The sequence below is a fragment of the Bradysia coprophila genome, unplaced genomic scaffold (assembly GCF_014529535.1).
Source record: "Bradysia coprophila strain Holo2 unplaced genomic scaffold, BU_Bcop_v1 contig_732, whole genome shotgun sequence".
NCBI lineage: Eukaryota > Metazoa > Arthropoda > Insecta > Diptera > Sciaridae > Bradysia > Bradysia coprophila.
Window position 1 is genome coordinate 867,142 of NW_023503972.1, and position 14,565 is coordinate 881,706.

The window sequence follows — 14,565 nt, forward strand, 5'->3', positions numbered from 1 at the left end:
CATACGGTAATGGCAAATGTCAACGATTAAGACAAATTTATAAGAGAGTTGATTGGCTTGCGATGATGTTTTTCGTTGAAAAAAACTGATTTTCTTCAAAATTTGTATATTTCGAACCGAAAATAGTTAAATTTTCACTCGAAGGATTTTCATCAAACAAAATGTCAGGGTGGAGCGCATGATATGAGGACTCAGGTGAAGTAATTAGTTTCAAAATCAGACTTGTAATTGACGATAGATACGAATTTCAAAATCATGAGGTGATCTCTGTGTAAAAATGCCTTTTCCGAAGTCTTATTTCTTGGAAAGTATGAGTCCGTTTCGAAAACTAATTAATTTACTGGAGTCCTGAGATCATGAGCAGCACACTGGCATGGTGTTTGATCAAAATCTGTCGAGTGGAGGATTTAGCGCTCAAAAAATCTGACGTTCTCTATTAACTCCTATTCTGAGTAGAATTTGCGTCATTTACAAAAATTTTACGTTCTTTCAACATTTCGCTTGACACACCCTTTGGTAGCCAGTTCGGATCTGCCTTCACGTTGTTTGCCTCCCTCGTTTAGCGATTGCAAACGGTATAATGTATACAATAAATGTTTTTCTTACGATATTTTGAATGAAATAAATTTTTCAACATTTTCAAGGTGAAAATTTATCTCAGTTTTTTTCTCTGAAACTCTCAAAGTTCTTAAAGTGTGAAAATGATTCAAAATAGAATTAATATTCGCTGAATGCGAAATCAGTGGGTGTTTGTATGGTAGACGGACGGAATAAGCAGACGTTTACTTGAAACGGATTTAATAAGACGTTGATTGTCTACAAATCCATCAATCGCGAATCATATGTGTCCTAGATTAAGTTTCGATCCTGGACAACTCAATGCATAAGTTACACTTTTAGAAGCGGCAATTCAATTATAATCTATAACGACGACAATAATTTGAATACATCTAGCTAAAGCTCTAAAGTTACCTTTCTAACAAGTCCTATGGCCCTAGGAGATATGACAAATTTTTTCAAATGACATCGGATTTGACCATGTTAAAACTTTGACTTTGAACGGCCATAAAAGTACCCAGGGAAGCGTTTGAAAGCTACTGCAATTACCTTTCGATTGACACTAAACATGACCTGTGAGTAATTGAATGCTGAGTAATGTAATAATATTGCTTAGGGACTGACAAATACAAATCGACCCTGGACCCTCTATAGATTGATAGAAATGGCGAATTATTAGCGAATTAAAAGAAAAATGAAATTTTATTCATTTGGCTTCACTCTGTTCTACTTATAATTTGCTAATGTGACACGTCATCTTTCTCCATTTAGCTATTCACAGGTAGAAAATATGTAGCAATCCCTCATTTAGACAGAGACCTTATTAATGATTCAAACGTAAATGTGTAGGCGAATCTGTATGTTTTGCGAGATGAACTTAAATGAATCTATCTGGAGAGGCATCACGGCATCAATTCTCTTTCCTCGATTCTATGTCAACTCTACCGATCCTACCGATATAGTTCTATTCACTATTTCACTAAAAGATGTCGCTGCACTAAAGACAATGTCACCAAAAAATAGTCAAATAAAATGTCATCGTACAGCACATGACTTCAGAGCTCTGGAACAGTAATTGTTCCCTATGTCAGCTTGGCGATAAGACTGTTAAAAAAGGATATGATGAAACGATAACAAACTTTTTTCAAACCCTTATCTCGAAGAAAGTATAGGACTGATTGAAAAACTGATTACTGTTCCGGAGTCCTGTGGTCATTTGCTATACGATGGCATTTTATTTGACTCAAATCGGTCGAGTAAAGAATTAATAATTCTTTTTTGGTTGAGATTGGCTCTGTTGCAGCGACATCTTTCAATGAAATCAGTAGAGTAGACAGAGAGTAGAAAGCGAGGTGATGCCGTAATCCCTCTCCTGATTGAAGTAAATTAAGCAATAACCGTGGGTTCTATTCGGATCAACTACACGTGGGAGTGTTAGATGCAGAAGCCTTGTTTTGTCAAATCTTATGCAAAATTAATTTCCATCACTGTAGTGGTAGTTCGGTTGCTAATTACACTGTCCATTCATGGTTCTAAAAATACATCGAAACGGAGGATTTAACCTTTCTCTATACCATTTTTAACATTTTGCTCCACTGAAAGCATTTTATATGTCCGGAAATTGGGCAACATCATTGAAAACATTCCATCATTTTCCGAATATATGAGTCTAGCAAGGGTACTCGAGCATACTTTAAATAAACATTTTTATTGAAGTTACATGAAATAACGTTCATCATCACAATTTTATGGAACAAGTTATGTGAATTTGAAGGGAAAAAAGAGCACGAAATACAATAAAATAAATATGCCTCTATGTAGCAGAGAATGATATACCGTAGGTATGCTCATGATTTAAAATGTTTTGGAAGTAAAAATATTCGGTATTATCACTAGGGTTTATGAACAATTTTAATGATGTCTGTCTGTCTGTCGTTTTCATTGGTGTGTATAAAAAAATATTATGTTTATTAGCGTCCTGTAACGCAAATACAATTCGAGATTATATATTGTGAAGGGAGCCCATAAAAAAACAAAATATTTTTTTTCTTTAACATAAGAAAGTATAAAAATATCTGTGCGAACAATAAAAAATAATTTTATTAAAAAACAACAACAACAATAACGGAGAAAAAATATGGAATGAAGAAGGCTTTATACGAAAAAGAGAAGTAGGAAAAATAATGACTCAGGATCTTATTGTTGTTATTTATCACATAATTGGAATAACAAAAAAAATTCTCGTTTCCATACATAAAACATCGAAAGCAACGAAAGAAGAAGAAGAATATATGAAAAATGGATTATACAAGAACGTGAAAATTCATTCACATCGGGGTGAGAAATAGAAAGTACTCAGAAAAATGCAAAACAAAATATATTTTAGCACCTAACGCTGTGGGTGTATAGTTTACCTGTAACGGACGTGGCACAACTTCCCTTTTCTCAGTAATTCACATTTTGAAATTTTTAGGGTTTCGCTCTTTTTACTTCGTAACTCTCCCCCTTCTTCTCCAACCAACCGGGAATAACGAAAAAAAAGGCTGATATGATGTCTTGCAATTTCTTTTACACTCAAAAAGTTTACACTGACCCACTTAGCACCGGTCTATCAATACAAACCTTTACGGCACCATTAAACATTTAAGAGCACAACTGAACATTGAAGAATTGGCGAAGTCCTAACATTAAACTATAGTGCAAAAGAAAACCTAATCTGAGACGAAGCATCAATAAATTAGGGAACAAGTAAGGAAAGAATGAAATAAAGCAAAATCCGAAATGGATGGAAAAAGGTCTAATACAATTTGCATAAAATCAGAGACGTTATTTCGGCCTCATGTGCGCAACAGTGTGCACAATTGTATCGGTTTCGCGCCTTTTTAAGAGGCAACAAACAATGCTACTTCGCTACTGGAAAAAAACGTTTTATAGCTCATTGATGGCAGGGATGTTGTGATTTTGTGCTAGAAATTCGGTTGGGAGGAAGACTTGGAAGTCAGGGCTTCATAATTATAGGGAGACACAACATTAATGAAATAGTAAACTAAAAAGACGATAAAACGCCAATAGCATATTTAAGAGCTGGAACGGAAGAGGTCGAGTTTACTTGGATCCGATCTGAAAATACCTGAACCAGTTTTGACCTGAATCTAATTCAACTAATTTTGATCTGACCTAAATTCACATGAATCTGAATAGGGTCACGCACTTCTTGAATTTAGTTCGCATAATCCAGTTAGTCTCAAACAATTGAGTCACATTTAGTACAAGAAGTGCGGCGCCCCTTGCATCAGGTCACGCCTAACCAGACGGGGGACGATTTACCTGAAAAGTTGTATGAAATTCTGAACTGACAGATATGAACGATAAAAAGTTTTTTTTTTAAATTACCCAACCTACCCTTAAATTTCAGGTCAACTGATAACTGATTTTTGACTGCTGTTGACCTTGGTCGACCTATTCCGAGCTTTAATTTGAAACATGAATTTCTAACAGTGTAAGGCTTTCGCCCAACTGACTGAATGACGTTACAAATGATGCATAAGACACTCAGTACAAAGGGAACCACAGTACAATTACTAAGTGAAATACTGTAATTGGGTTCGACATTCGAACTTCGAATATAGCTCCATAGTGTGCATATTTCTAATAAAATTCGTGTTTACGAAAATAAGGAACGAATGGATTGTATAAATACACAAGAGAATCTGAATGGAATCTATAAAAATCGATAATTTTAATGTAATTGAATCTCAAAATTATTTATAGGACATGGTTGTGCAAAGTTGTGGTAGATCTGTAAATATTATACCCTTCCGTCACTATAAGCTTGCATAACTACATCGACGAAAACTTTCCGATTGTAATCAAATATTCATTTACAAGAATGCTACAGCAGATTATTTACCTCAATCACTACCAATTATTTACAAACCGATGTGTTGGTAGTGTTTAACCACTAAAACCCTCAAATCGTTGCATAATATAAATGAAAAGTAAATGAAATTTAAGAATCAATGAAAACTGTTTTTCAATAAGAAAATACCATTTGCGATGTACAAACAATATTATTGAAATAGCACCCCTGTGTGCCATAAAAATCAAAAGGAAAACCGCAAAATCTTCTCACTTTACATAAACTAGCACTTACCATATACTCTGATGGTGCCTTCGGCTTTGCCCAGTGAATTGGTGGCAACACAATGATATGTTCCAACATCGCTAACAGAAAACGATCTAATAAGTAACGTCATTAAACCTTTATAACCATCCCGATCTTCTAGTATCGAGTATTTTGGCCTGAAAATTGAAAATAAATTGCGTTCGTTAATTAAGTGCGTGTCTTGAACATCTTTGTTCGGTTTATTATTGTGATAATGAGAATTTTTTTTTGATATTCAGAATTGGTGGAGGTTTAAGCTGTGTATAAACACGCGAAACGTATTTTTCTGAACGTGGCTATAGGCTATGTGTGTGGTGCCGTTTAATAGCAACGTTCTTTTTGTGCAAAAACAATACTCTCTCTAGCAAACAAACTACTTTTAGCCTCTAGCCCTCACTAGTGAAAAGTCTTTCCTTCGCTCGTAAAGTAAAACGCCATACTGTACAAGTGAATGAACTTGATATCTCGTATCACGATGAGTAAACGTACCTCGGACTGACGCCATCGGATACTTTTACTCATCTGGATAAGAGATATCCAATTTCTTCACTGGTACAGTAATCTAATATTATTAGGGTGGTCAAACTGTCAAGTAGCCTTTGGCATTTGCATGTAAATTACAGCGTAGTCAGTCAAAATGTAAGGCGAGAATTTGACACAGATAGCTGAGAGATTGCTTGCTAGATAGAGTATTGGCAAAAAGCTTTTTGTAAATAAGGTGGATGTGGTGCCGATGCTCATTTTTTGTTTCGTGTGTTTATCCGCTTACTTCCAATGAAAGGGTTATCAATGAAGACATGACGAAGGAAATTGTTTTGGCGGAAAATGTAAACAGAATTTATTAACAAGGGAAAATTGTTTTTGTATATACGCGCCGCTAACGTCATTTATTTACGAACGCAAAATGCGTATTGAAGGGATATTTACATAGGAAGCAAGCCTTTTATGGTACACTTGGAAAAACATTTCAAGTTGAGTCTATCGATTTATTTTTGTTATATTAAGTTTGTTTGTAGCGAATTTTGTTGCGAATAGTGGGTCAAAATTGTTATTGATTAAGACCTCGCTCGCATTACAAATGTTTCGCCTTCTTTTTCGTATTGTTCACAATGATGTAATTTTTTGTGTAGCTTTAATCAGCTTAAGTGAAGCTCCCTTGAATGAACAATGCCCTTCATTTTCCTGTACAATGTATGATTGCACAATTCACGCCATCATGCTTTTTTAATCGAATTCATCGTTTACTCGTATTATGTGTAGGTATTTTATGTAGATACAATAAACGTTACATTTTATATATATCTGAAATGAATCTGAGTCTTGGAAAGATAATTTACGTATGTGTCTTGGGTGATTGATTTAAGACAATATCGCGAGTTGTCGCTCGAATGATGTGAGGGTTACTAGCGAAAGCGCCTTAAATTAATCGTCCAAGGCATGTTTCGAAGCATGACAACTTAATTTTGTAGCAAAATGAAACATTTCTCTAAAAAAGCTGGGGGTTAATATTCGGAATTTTTTAAAAGAGTTTTTAGGAATTTTTTTTAAAATGAATTTCCGGTTTTTTTTTTGTGTTTAGATGTTGTGATTTTTGTGGTCTCGACCACGTCACTTCCGAACCGTGTCTCGAAGTATGCAAATACTGTCTGAGGAAGGATATGTGCTAATTGATATGCTAAACTCCATGCGAGTCAGTCAGTGAGTACATCGTTACAGCCATCAAACAGATTTACAGTCCACCAAAGTAGGAAGCTTGAGTGAACTTTAGAATGTTACGAATGCGACATAGTCAGTAGAAAAATTTGTGCGGAAATTGTCTGACTAGGGAATTGAACCCTGATAATTTTCGTGGAAGGAAAGTGCGTAACCACTGAGCCATCCCGTCCAAACAAAGGCACAACAAACGGTTTCGAGATTTCAGTAAAAAAGAGAAGTATTCATTTACTCATCAAAGAAAAAGTGATTTTCTTGGATTGCCGAAGGCAAAAGTTGTTATGTGCGCATACTCCCAAAAAAATCGGCCAAAACTTTTCATGCCGGAGGGTTGCGAAAGTTGATTTATATTCATTTGCGGGGCGAAAAGGCTATTTATGCCACTCAGCATCATAATATGCAAAATTTGCAAACCTTAGTAGCCTTTGTGACATAAAACGTTGTATCCAACTCGATGCAAAGTACTTTATTAGGCTCACGATGTGAAATTATGACACGAGGCCAAAAAAAGTACTTTGCATCTTGATTGCATAAATAACTATTTCGCCCCAAGGCATAAAATAGTTAATTAAGCAACAAGTAGCGAAATGGGGATGTTGTCACATGGAGTGACGAAAACACTCAATTTCTTAACGTGTTGCATACAATGTTTTCTGCAACCAGCTGCGAAAAGTGAACTTTTGAAATGCAAGACAAGTATCATTGAATGCCGGAGAAATTGTCTGAACGATGAAGTACACTGCATCTTTGCACGCTTCAAAAATTGGCTCAATTCGATTATTTATCTCAATAGCCATAATAGAATATTTAGAGGTGTTGCTCGATATATATTGGGTTTTGGTGTTGGGGGTTCGAAATTTGGTCAGGGCAGGATTTTTATTTACGGGCAATAGTTCAAAAGGAGTGGCAAGAAGAATATATGAAAGAAAATCCATTTCGTCACTAGTTACAAAAAGTATGTGTGGGACTTTTCGAAATACCCCTCTTCGTCACCCAAATGACGCATGAAAAAGTTCTCTTTTCGCAGCGCTGTTGCAGAAAATGCATTTTTGAGTAAAATTATTTTTTTTACTTAATCCACGCTTTTTGCTTTTTTTTTTTTTATGAACATTAAACATTCCAGTGTGAACAATTATTCAACCTCAAAAAAATCAATAATTTCCTATTGAAATTTCGATTGCATAATACATTCCAATTTGTTTTCCATGCATGGCGATGGTGGGTTTCTTTTTTTCATTCCTTTTTTTTGTTGTTAATTTCGTTTTTTAAATTAAAAATAGTTTTGTTTATCCGCATGTTAAACAAACCCATTTGCTATGTTAGTGCAGAAAAAAAGTAAATTTTATTTATTGATGTTGCATACATCCATTTCACATTCACATTTCAAGTTATAATAGGTTATTTTGTGGTAAATTCGGAATATATATATATATTATGTATGCTATGTGGCAGTGGCTTATAGACACACTTTAAATTTTGCAATAAACATTTATTTAACCAATGCGGTCAGTTTGTGGTGTATTATTATTGCTGAGTATAGGTTCGGTTCGTATTGTGAACGCATAAAATATTAAATTGAAAACGACAACTAAATTAAACATAAAAATTATATATTTTTACCCATCCAACAGCATTTCGTTCCTTGAATGTCCCAATTCCAAATTGACCGAACCAGTACCGTCGTACCGCTGGCGAGAGCCTCGTAGCCAGTAAAATACTGGTATAGGTGATGATTCCACATTACAAACCAATTCCACATCGGACCCGAAAGGTGAACCTAAGAGTTGGCTTGGCGTTTGAACCGTTGGTGAAACTAAACGATAAAAAGGAGAAAATTTTTGTTTACAACTTAGATTACATTCAAATTGACTGCTCGAAGAGTGCAACTTTTTTCTCTCTCTTTTGCTATCTGGAGGTAGGGTGGTGACACCAGCCTCCGAACATTGGTGAAACATCTATTGCTTATATTGTTCTTTCATTGATAATCTTCTTTACGAAAGAGCAACTTCTTTGTCAACGAAATTCACAAATTATCTGCCCCTCTGTCGCGAATGTTTTCCGTTACTGTTTTGAACTGTGAGATGATTAGATACATCTTTCGACGATTGCCATTTTACAGTTTCACAGAATTATAAACAGAATGAAAGTAAACTTTCATATCGTTTTCATCATCAAATATGCTATTAGCATAATCCTAACACATGCGGGTGTGGTGCGGGTGTGTGGTTGAGGCCACCACAAAGTTTGTTTAACCCAACAAATCAACAAAGTCTTAGTGTTGTGCAAGAGCACACTAGTGTAAATGTGAGGTGTTTGGTACTAAGTTGATAGGATAACTTTGGGAAAAATTACAGAAAACAACAAATCAGCAAAGTCTAAGTGTTGTGCAAGAACGAATGATGTACGAGATCTTCTTTTAGTACACACTAGTACATATGTGAAGTGTTTGGGTACTAAATTGATGGGATAACTTTGGTAACAATTGCACAAAATTGAATAAAACAATGTCCCAACAACAGGTTCTGCGTCCTGATATAATATCAGCATTACATTTGTACCATTCTCAATAGATTAAGGAACTTGTCCGTTTGGCAAGTGAATCCCCATCGGGTTTGAGTGGATTTTGATTTTTGGTTTTTACCAATACTCCCTCTAGCAAACAAACTACTTTTATTTAGGTGGTGAAAGAATCAAATAGCCTTTGGAATTTACATATAAATTACAGCGTAGTCAGTCAAAATGTAAAATAGAGTTTGTAGAATACAAAGAAATAAGGTGTGAATTTGACACATATAGCTGAGAGTTTAGTTGCTAGAGAGAGTATTGTTTTTACCAGTTGACATGCGTTCTGTTGTCAAATTCAAGTCTTTTATAAGAAGGTTGCGCAGATTGCTTGATTAAAAAGGACTCCTCCTTGCACAAGACCTTTGACAGATGATTTCTTTTGAATTTCGACGACTGACCGAAATCGGCGCTATTTTTTCCTGGACTTTTTTTATATTTTAGATATTTCTGATCTTCCATACCTGGTTGGTTGTAAGTGGCCAAAAGTCAAAAACTACTTAATATGTGCATCGGTGTAAAGCTGAGGTCCTCCACATTCATATTTAAGCAATAATTTATTCAAATAATTGCATTAGTCAGGTCACCGCTCTCATCAAAGTTCACCGAGGTTCGCTAGATTTTGAGATATTTTCCGGAGGTCATATTTTCGGCCGTTCATCATCAAATTTTTAGAAGGTAATATTTGCCCCAGTAGTACTCGACATCAACTTTCCAAAGAACCCATACACGCCCGTGACCGCGCCATCTTACGGAAATAAAATCCGGACTACGAAACCCGATTTTTCGACTTTTGGCCGCTTACCACCAGCCAGATATGGAAGATCAAAAATATCTGAGACTGGTTTTGGGGCCTAGGCACCAAGGCCTAACTAGGCATATATAAAAAAACCTGGAAAAAATAGCGCCGATTTCGGTCAGTCGAAATTCAAAAGAATCCCTCACAGTCACAGTATTAAACACTGAAATATCTACAACATGAAAAAACTAAATTTCAAAATCCCCCGAACCCTGTGCTTCCATCTACGTAGTAAACAATATTAATCTATTTTAATAATTATGAATCTTAAAGCCATATACGGCACGACGTGACTGCAATTTATTATCGCCCCCATTCGAGTTATTTTATCTAATTAAATGTTATGCTCGATTACTTACAATGTACACTCAAGGAGACTCGTTTACTAATTGCCGGTGGTACTTCATTGCTTGCGATGCAAAAATAAACTCCCATCTGTCGCCGTTCCAATTTGGCCAGGCGCATTTCAGTTCCGTTATACGAATCAACTGGAACGAGTAAGATTGAAAAGTTTAATCATTTTTAGTTTTTCAGTTACATTAACAATCGTCTAACGAAGCTAATAACATCGACGTGACTTCGAAAATATGAATCAAAATAGAACGAAAGAAAAAAAAAACGGAAAGGTTGCGCTTATGTAAACACTGCTGTTGTTGTAAATCGTTGATTATATATCTCTCTACCGGATAAGTCATGTGTGATTTGAATATACCCTTTTCGGTTGTTAAATTGATGGCAATCGAACATATAATTCATCGCATGTAGGCCTTAAATTTAATCTAGTAAAAGATGTAATTTTCACAGTGGTTACAGTATACCATTCAAAGTCGTCCAATTTTTATAAACGAAAATGATTTTATCGGATAATGTCCATTTAATGCTACCACCTTTTTCCATTATATTCCTTGTCTTTGTCTACAACCTTCTCATCGAACGATAAAATACTTCAATTTAAAAGCGATGACTCACATCTGCAAATTGTGACCTTAAAAAAAACTTTTATTTGTTCGGAAAGGAATAATTTTCAAACCACAGTACCGGTCTTTTTTTCCCTTGTTTGCTTGAGACGTGAGAGTTCGACGATATAATCGGGTCATAAATGGAATTGTGAATAACTATGCCATTTTCCAGTTAGATTTAAAGGCGAATGACAATTTTAAATTTGCAGGTAAATTAAGAAAATCAATTGCGCGTGCAAGGAAAACCTCATTTTTATTCGGCAAAAAAATCGATTTGTCTGCCTAATTGCATTTCGTTGTTTTTATGTTCATTGAACATTGTTCAACATAATGATTACGAAGTGGTTCCACAGAGACAGACACAAATTTAGCTCTAAAAATGTGCTGATTTAGCGAAAATGAATTTTTTGGGATAATAATGGCAGAATATTAGTGTGCACATATAAAAACAACGACTGACCACTTGGGTGGGTGAGGCTCTGGACCGATTTTTTTTAAAATTTTTTATAATAATTGTAATACGACCGCAAACCAGAGTAACAACTATCAATACATTTATTCCATTACACTATTTTCCGAATTAGGTTCTTAAAAATTAGGGATTAAACAAGGGAAACGAGAGTATATTTTCCCTAAAACACGGACATCGTATGAACTACAGCGTCATACACGTTAATGCTTGGAACACTTCTTCCTGAATGAAGTTACCGTGTCATCAACAAAAGAGACAAAACTTTCTTTCTATAAACTCAACCTGAATAGTTTCCGTTTTCGTCCGTTGAAGCAAAAATCTTAAATTCGGTTGAGAATTATCTAGTTAACGTGGGAACAAACGCTACGGACTTTGTTTGTATTTCCCGTTTTTACCACTGTAGAACTTTTTCAAACCGTAGATGCTATTGGCACGTCATTTCGCCTGCGAATAGTCTTTGTGATAGGAAAAATGCTATTGGCAGGCGCCTGCCAATAGCCTCTGTAAAATGGGGAAGATGCTGTTGGCAGGTGCCTGCCAAAGCCAATAGTATATTTAATAATAATTTGGCTATTGGCAGGCGCCTGCGAATAGTCACTACGTTTTCAAAAAGTAACAGTGAACTAAGCGTTACGGACATTACGTCCGTGGTTCTAGAATTTTATTTTGACGTGTGGGGACGTTGTAGCCCGACGGAAGGGAATATGCATATTTCATATGAACAAAGCACCATTTACATTGCCGTAACACTTAAAATGATTTGCTGTCAGAAGATCCCGACTTTCGGACAAGTGAATAATAATCAACCCACGATGGAAGGGCTCGGGCCTAGATCCATATGATTTTATTCTTTGAGACCCTTTCTGTCCCAGTGGCAAGTAGTGCAAAAACCTAGAGCCGCCTGGGAGCTAAACTAGTAAGAATAACGGTTGTCCCAACGACGTCTCCCAAGAAGTTGAGCGGTAAACTTAGTGTCATCTATGATGTACTAGGATCGAAACTAGTATGAGTCGAATACCGGTTCTCCTAACAATACCTCTGCCGGTAGTTCTACGCTCTACACTCAACTTCAATTGATTTGCACCGATTGATTTGTTTCGTTTAGAAATCAAACAATTGGCTAAAATCTGCCTGCGGTTTTGTTTCGAACTCTCACACTGGCAATTTAATCGAGTAGTGGAAACCGCACTACGCTATTGATTTGTGCCACATATGCCGTTTTGTATAAAAATCATACCCCGTGTTCATGTCATATAACAGCATTTTGATGAAGCTCTATCCACTTTGAAGGCTCATCACATCTTAACAAGACGAAACATAAACTCAAACATTATTATCATCATAATATTGTTGTGCAGCAATACAATATTTTCTTCAAAATGACTTTTTTTTTACAACATTTTCTTTAGATTTTACTATTTCCTCAAACCATAAAAGCCATAAGCATCGTGTGCACATTCACTACCAGTATAGTATATATATACGGTTTGCACACACATATAACACAATAATAATAATAATAACAATGTGATAGAGAAAGTACACGCGAATACCGAAGACGATGCGATAAAACATGGGTAATTTTACAATTTTACTGCGAAACAAGACCGAACAGGGGCAAAATTTATTATTTTCCCTTTATAACCTTTTGTGTAATCTGATTATGCGAAAATTCTGAATGGAATTTATTTGCAATATGAAACAACGGCAAAAGGAACATGATGAAAAGTTTTTCTTTTTCTCTTTGTCAAACTGAACGAAAAAGAAAATCATCATACATGTCGTTTGTGGTTTGCGGCGCAAAAGTGTGTCGGAAGTGAATAGAACTATAATCACTCAGATACATCAAACGACGACGAGTTCAGGAAATGAAATTGATGGTTAAGTGGAACACTGATTATAATATCATGATAAATCGGGTTTAGTGAATTCTTACAACTGGTAAGCATGTAAAAGTAAATGTTTGTGGAGAGAAGATGCTTTTGATGTTCCTGGTGTTGCCGTAATTCTCATTTGTAAGTTTAACATTTCTCAGCACAAAGTTTGTTATTCTACTAAATAATTGGTTCATTTTGAATCACCAGTCAAATTGACTACATTGTATCAATTATGTTGTGGAGCATAGCAACAAAATGATTGAACGCGCCAAACAAATTGCCGCCTTTTCCATATGAACACTTTGAACCGCGTGTGCAAATAATGTGTATCGTTGGTTTCAAGGATGGCGGGAAATTCTTTTTTGTCGAAAAATCGGATACTGGGAAATCTACACGGCCCAGCGCGAAGAAATAATGAAAAGGAGAAAAGAAACGGGACAATGACTAGAAATCAGCAAATGGACTGAAATCGGCATATGACCGGAAATTGGGAAATGACTAGAAATCTGGAAATGACTAGGATTCAGGAAATGACCAGAAATCAGGAAATGACCAGAAATCAGGAAATGACAAAAATTCGGAAAATGGTCTGAAACGAGATCTGAAATCGAGAAATGGCTAGATATCGAGAAATTACCAAAAACGGAAAATCGGTCCTTGCAATCAACAATTGTTACCGTATACTGGAGCAACGCCGTTCATTGTGCTATCATTGTGCCAGGTTAATTTTATCAGAAAGAAATAAAATGAAATGAATTCATTGAAAAGCTAGAAAACTAGGAAACGTACAGGAATCTGGAATTAAAATGATTAGATGATAATAGGTCAGCGTGAAGCGAATCGAGATCCTTTGTAGGAAAATATAAAAAAAGACTAAACTGAAATAGTACTCAAACGTAAGTTTTCGCTCGCTTCGCTCACGATTTAAGGGTTTAAAAAATCGGTAATCGATTTTCTTCATTTCGACAACGTTGAGCAATAGTGTAGCCAGTGCAGCTTCAGTCAATGTCCTTTCTCCTCTCTGCGTCATTTCAAAGGAACAGAATTTAAATGTCTGAACATTTACTCGTCAAATTTGTTTTCTAAGTAAGTACATTTTCATTCTTCCGTATGGCTCTATTCACAAAAATTTTCGCTCTGGTCTGATGATATGAAAAAAACATTGTTTTCCAGCATTATCGAAAAATTGCAATGAAAATAAACATATTCGGTCCTATTCAACTCTACTCTAAACAATTTCTGTATTAGTCGATTGTGAATGCTCGAAGCGTATATTATACATTGGTTGCTTTCCAGGGGAATGGTAATGCGATGCATTCATTGTCTAGAAGGCACCGCTTATTATTTCTTTGGATTGCTTTGCAAAATTCTGTTTCAAATTAAATAGCTTTGACAGAATGAACAAAACCCATTAGCGGCTAGCTGAATTCAAATGAAATTATTCAAAGCGGAATAAACCT

General features: G+C 35.6%; 1 protein-coding gene across 3 annotated transcripts in view; it reads right to left on the bottom strand.

Moving 5' to 3' along the window:
- LOC119084433 (lachesin) overlaps window positions 1–14,565 on the bottom strand; it is a 106,932-nt gene that overhangs the window by 45,092 nt on the left and 47,275 nt on the right. For all 3 annotated transcript variants that reach the window (XM_037194412.1, XM_037194411.1, XM_037194413.1), the window contains 3 exons: window positions 10,157–10,285; window positions 8,057–8,249; window positions 4,712–4,860 (listed from right to left, as the gene is read on the bottom strand). In XM_037194412.1, the coding sequence (XP_037050307.1) occupies window positions 4,712–4,860; window positions 8,057–8,249; window positions 10,157–10,285 (471 nt within the window). The remainder of the gene's footprint in view (window positions 1–4,711; window positions 4,861–8,056; window positions 8,250–10,156; window positions 10,286–14,565) is intronic.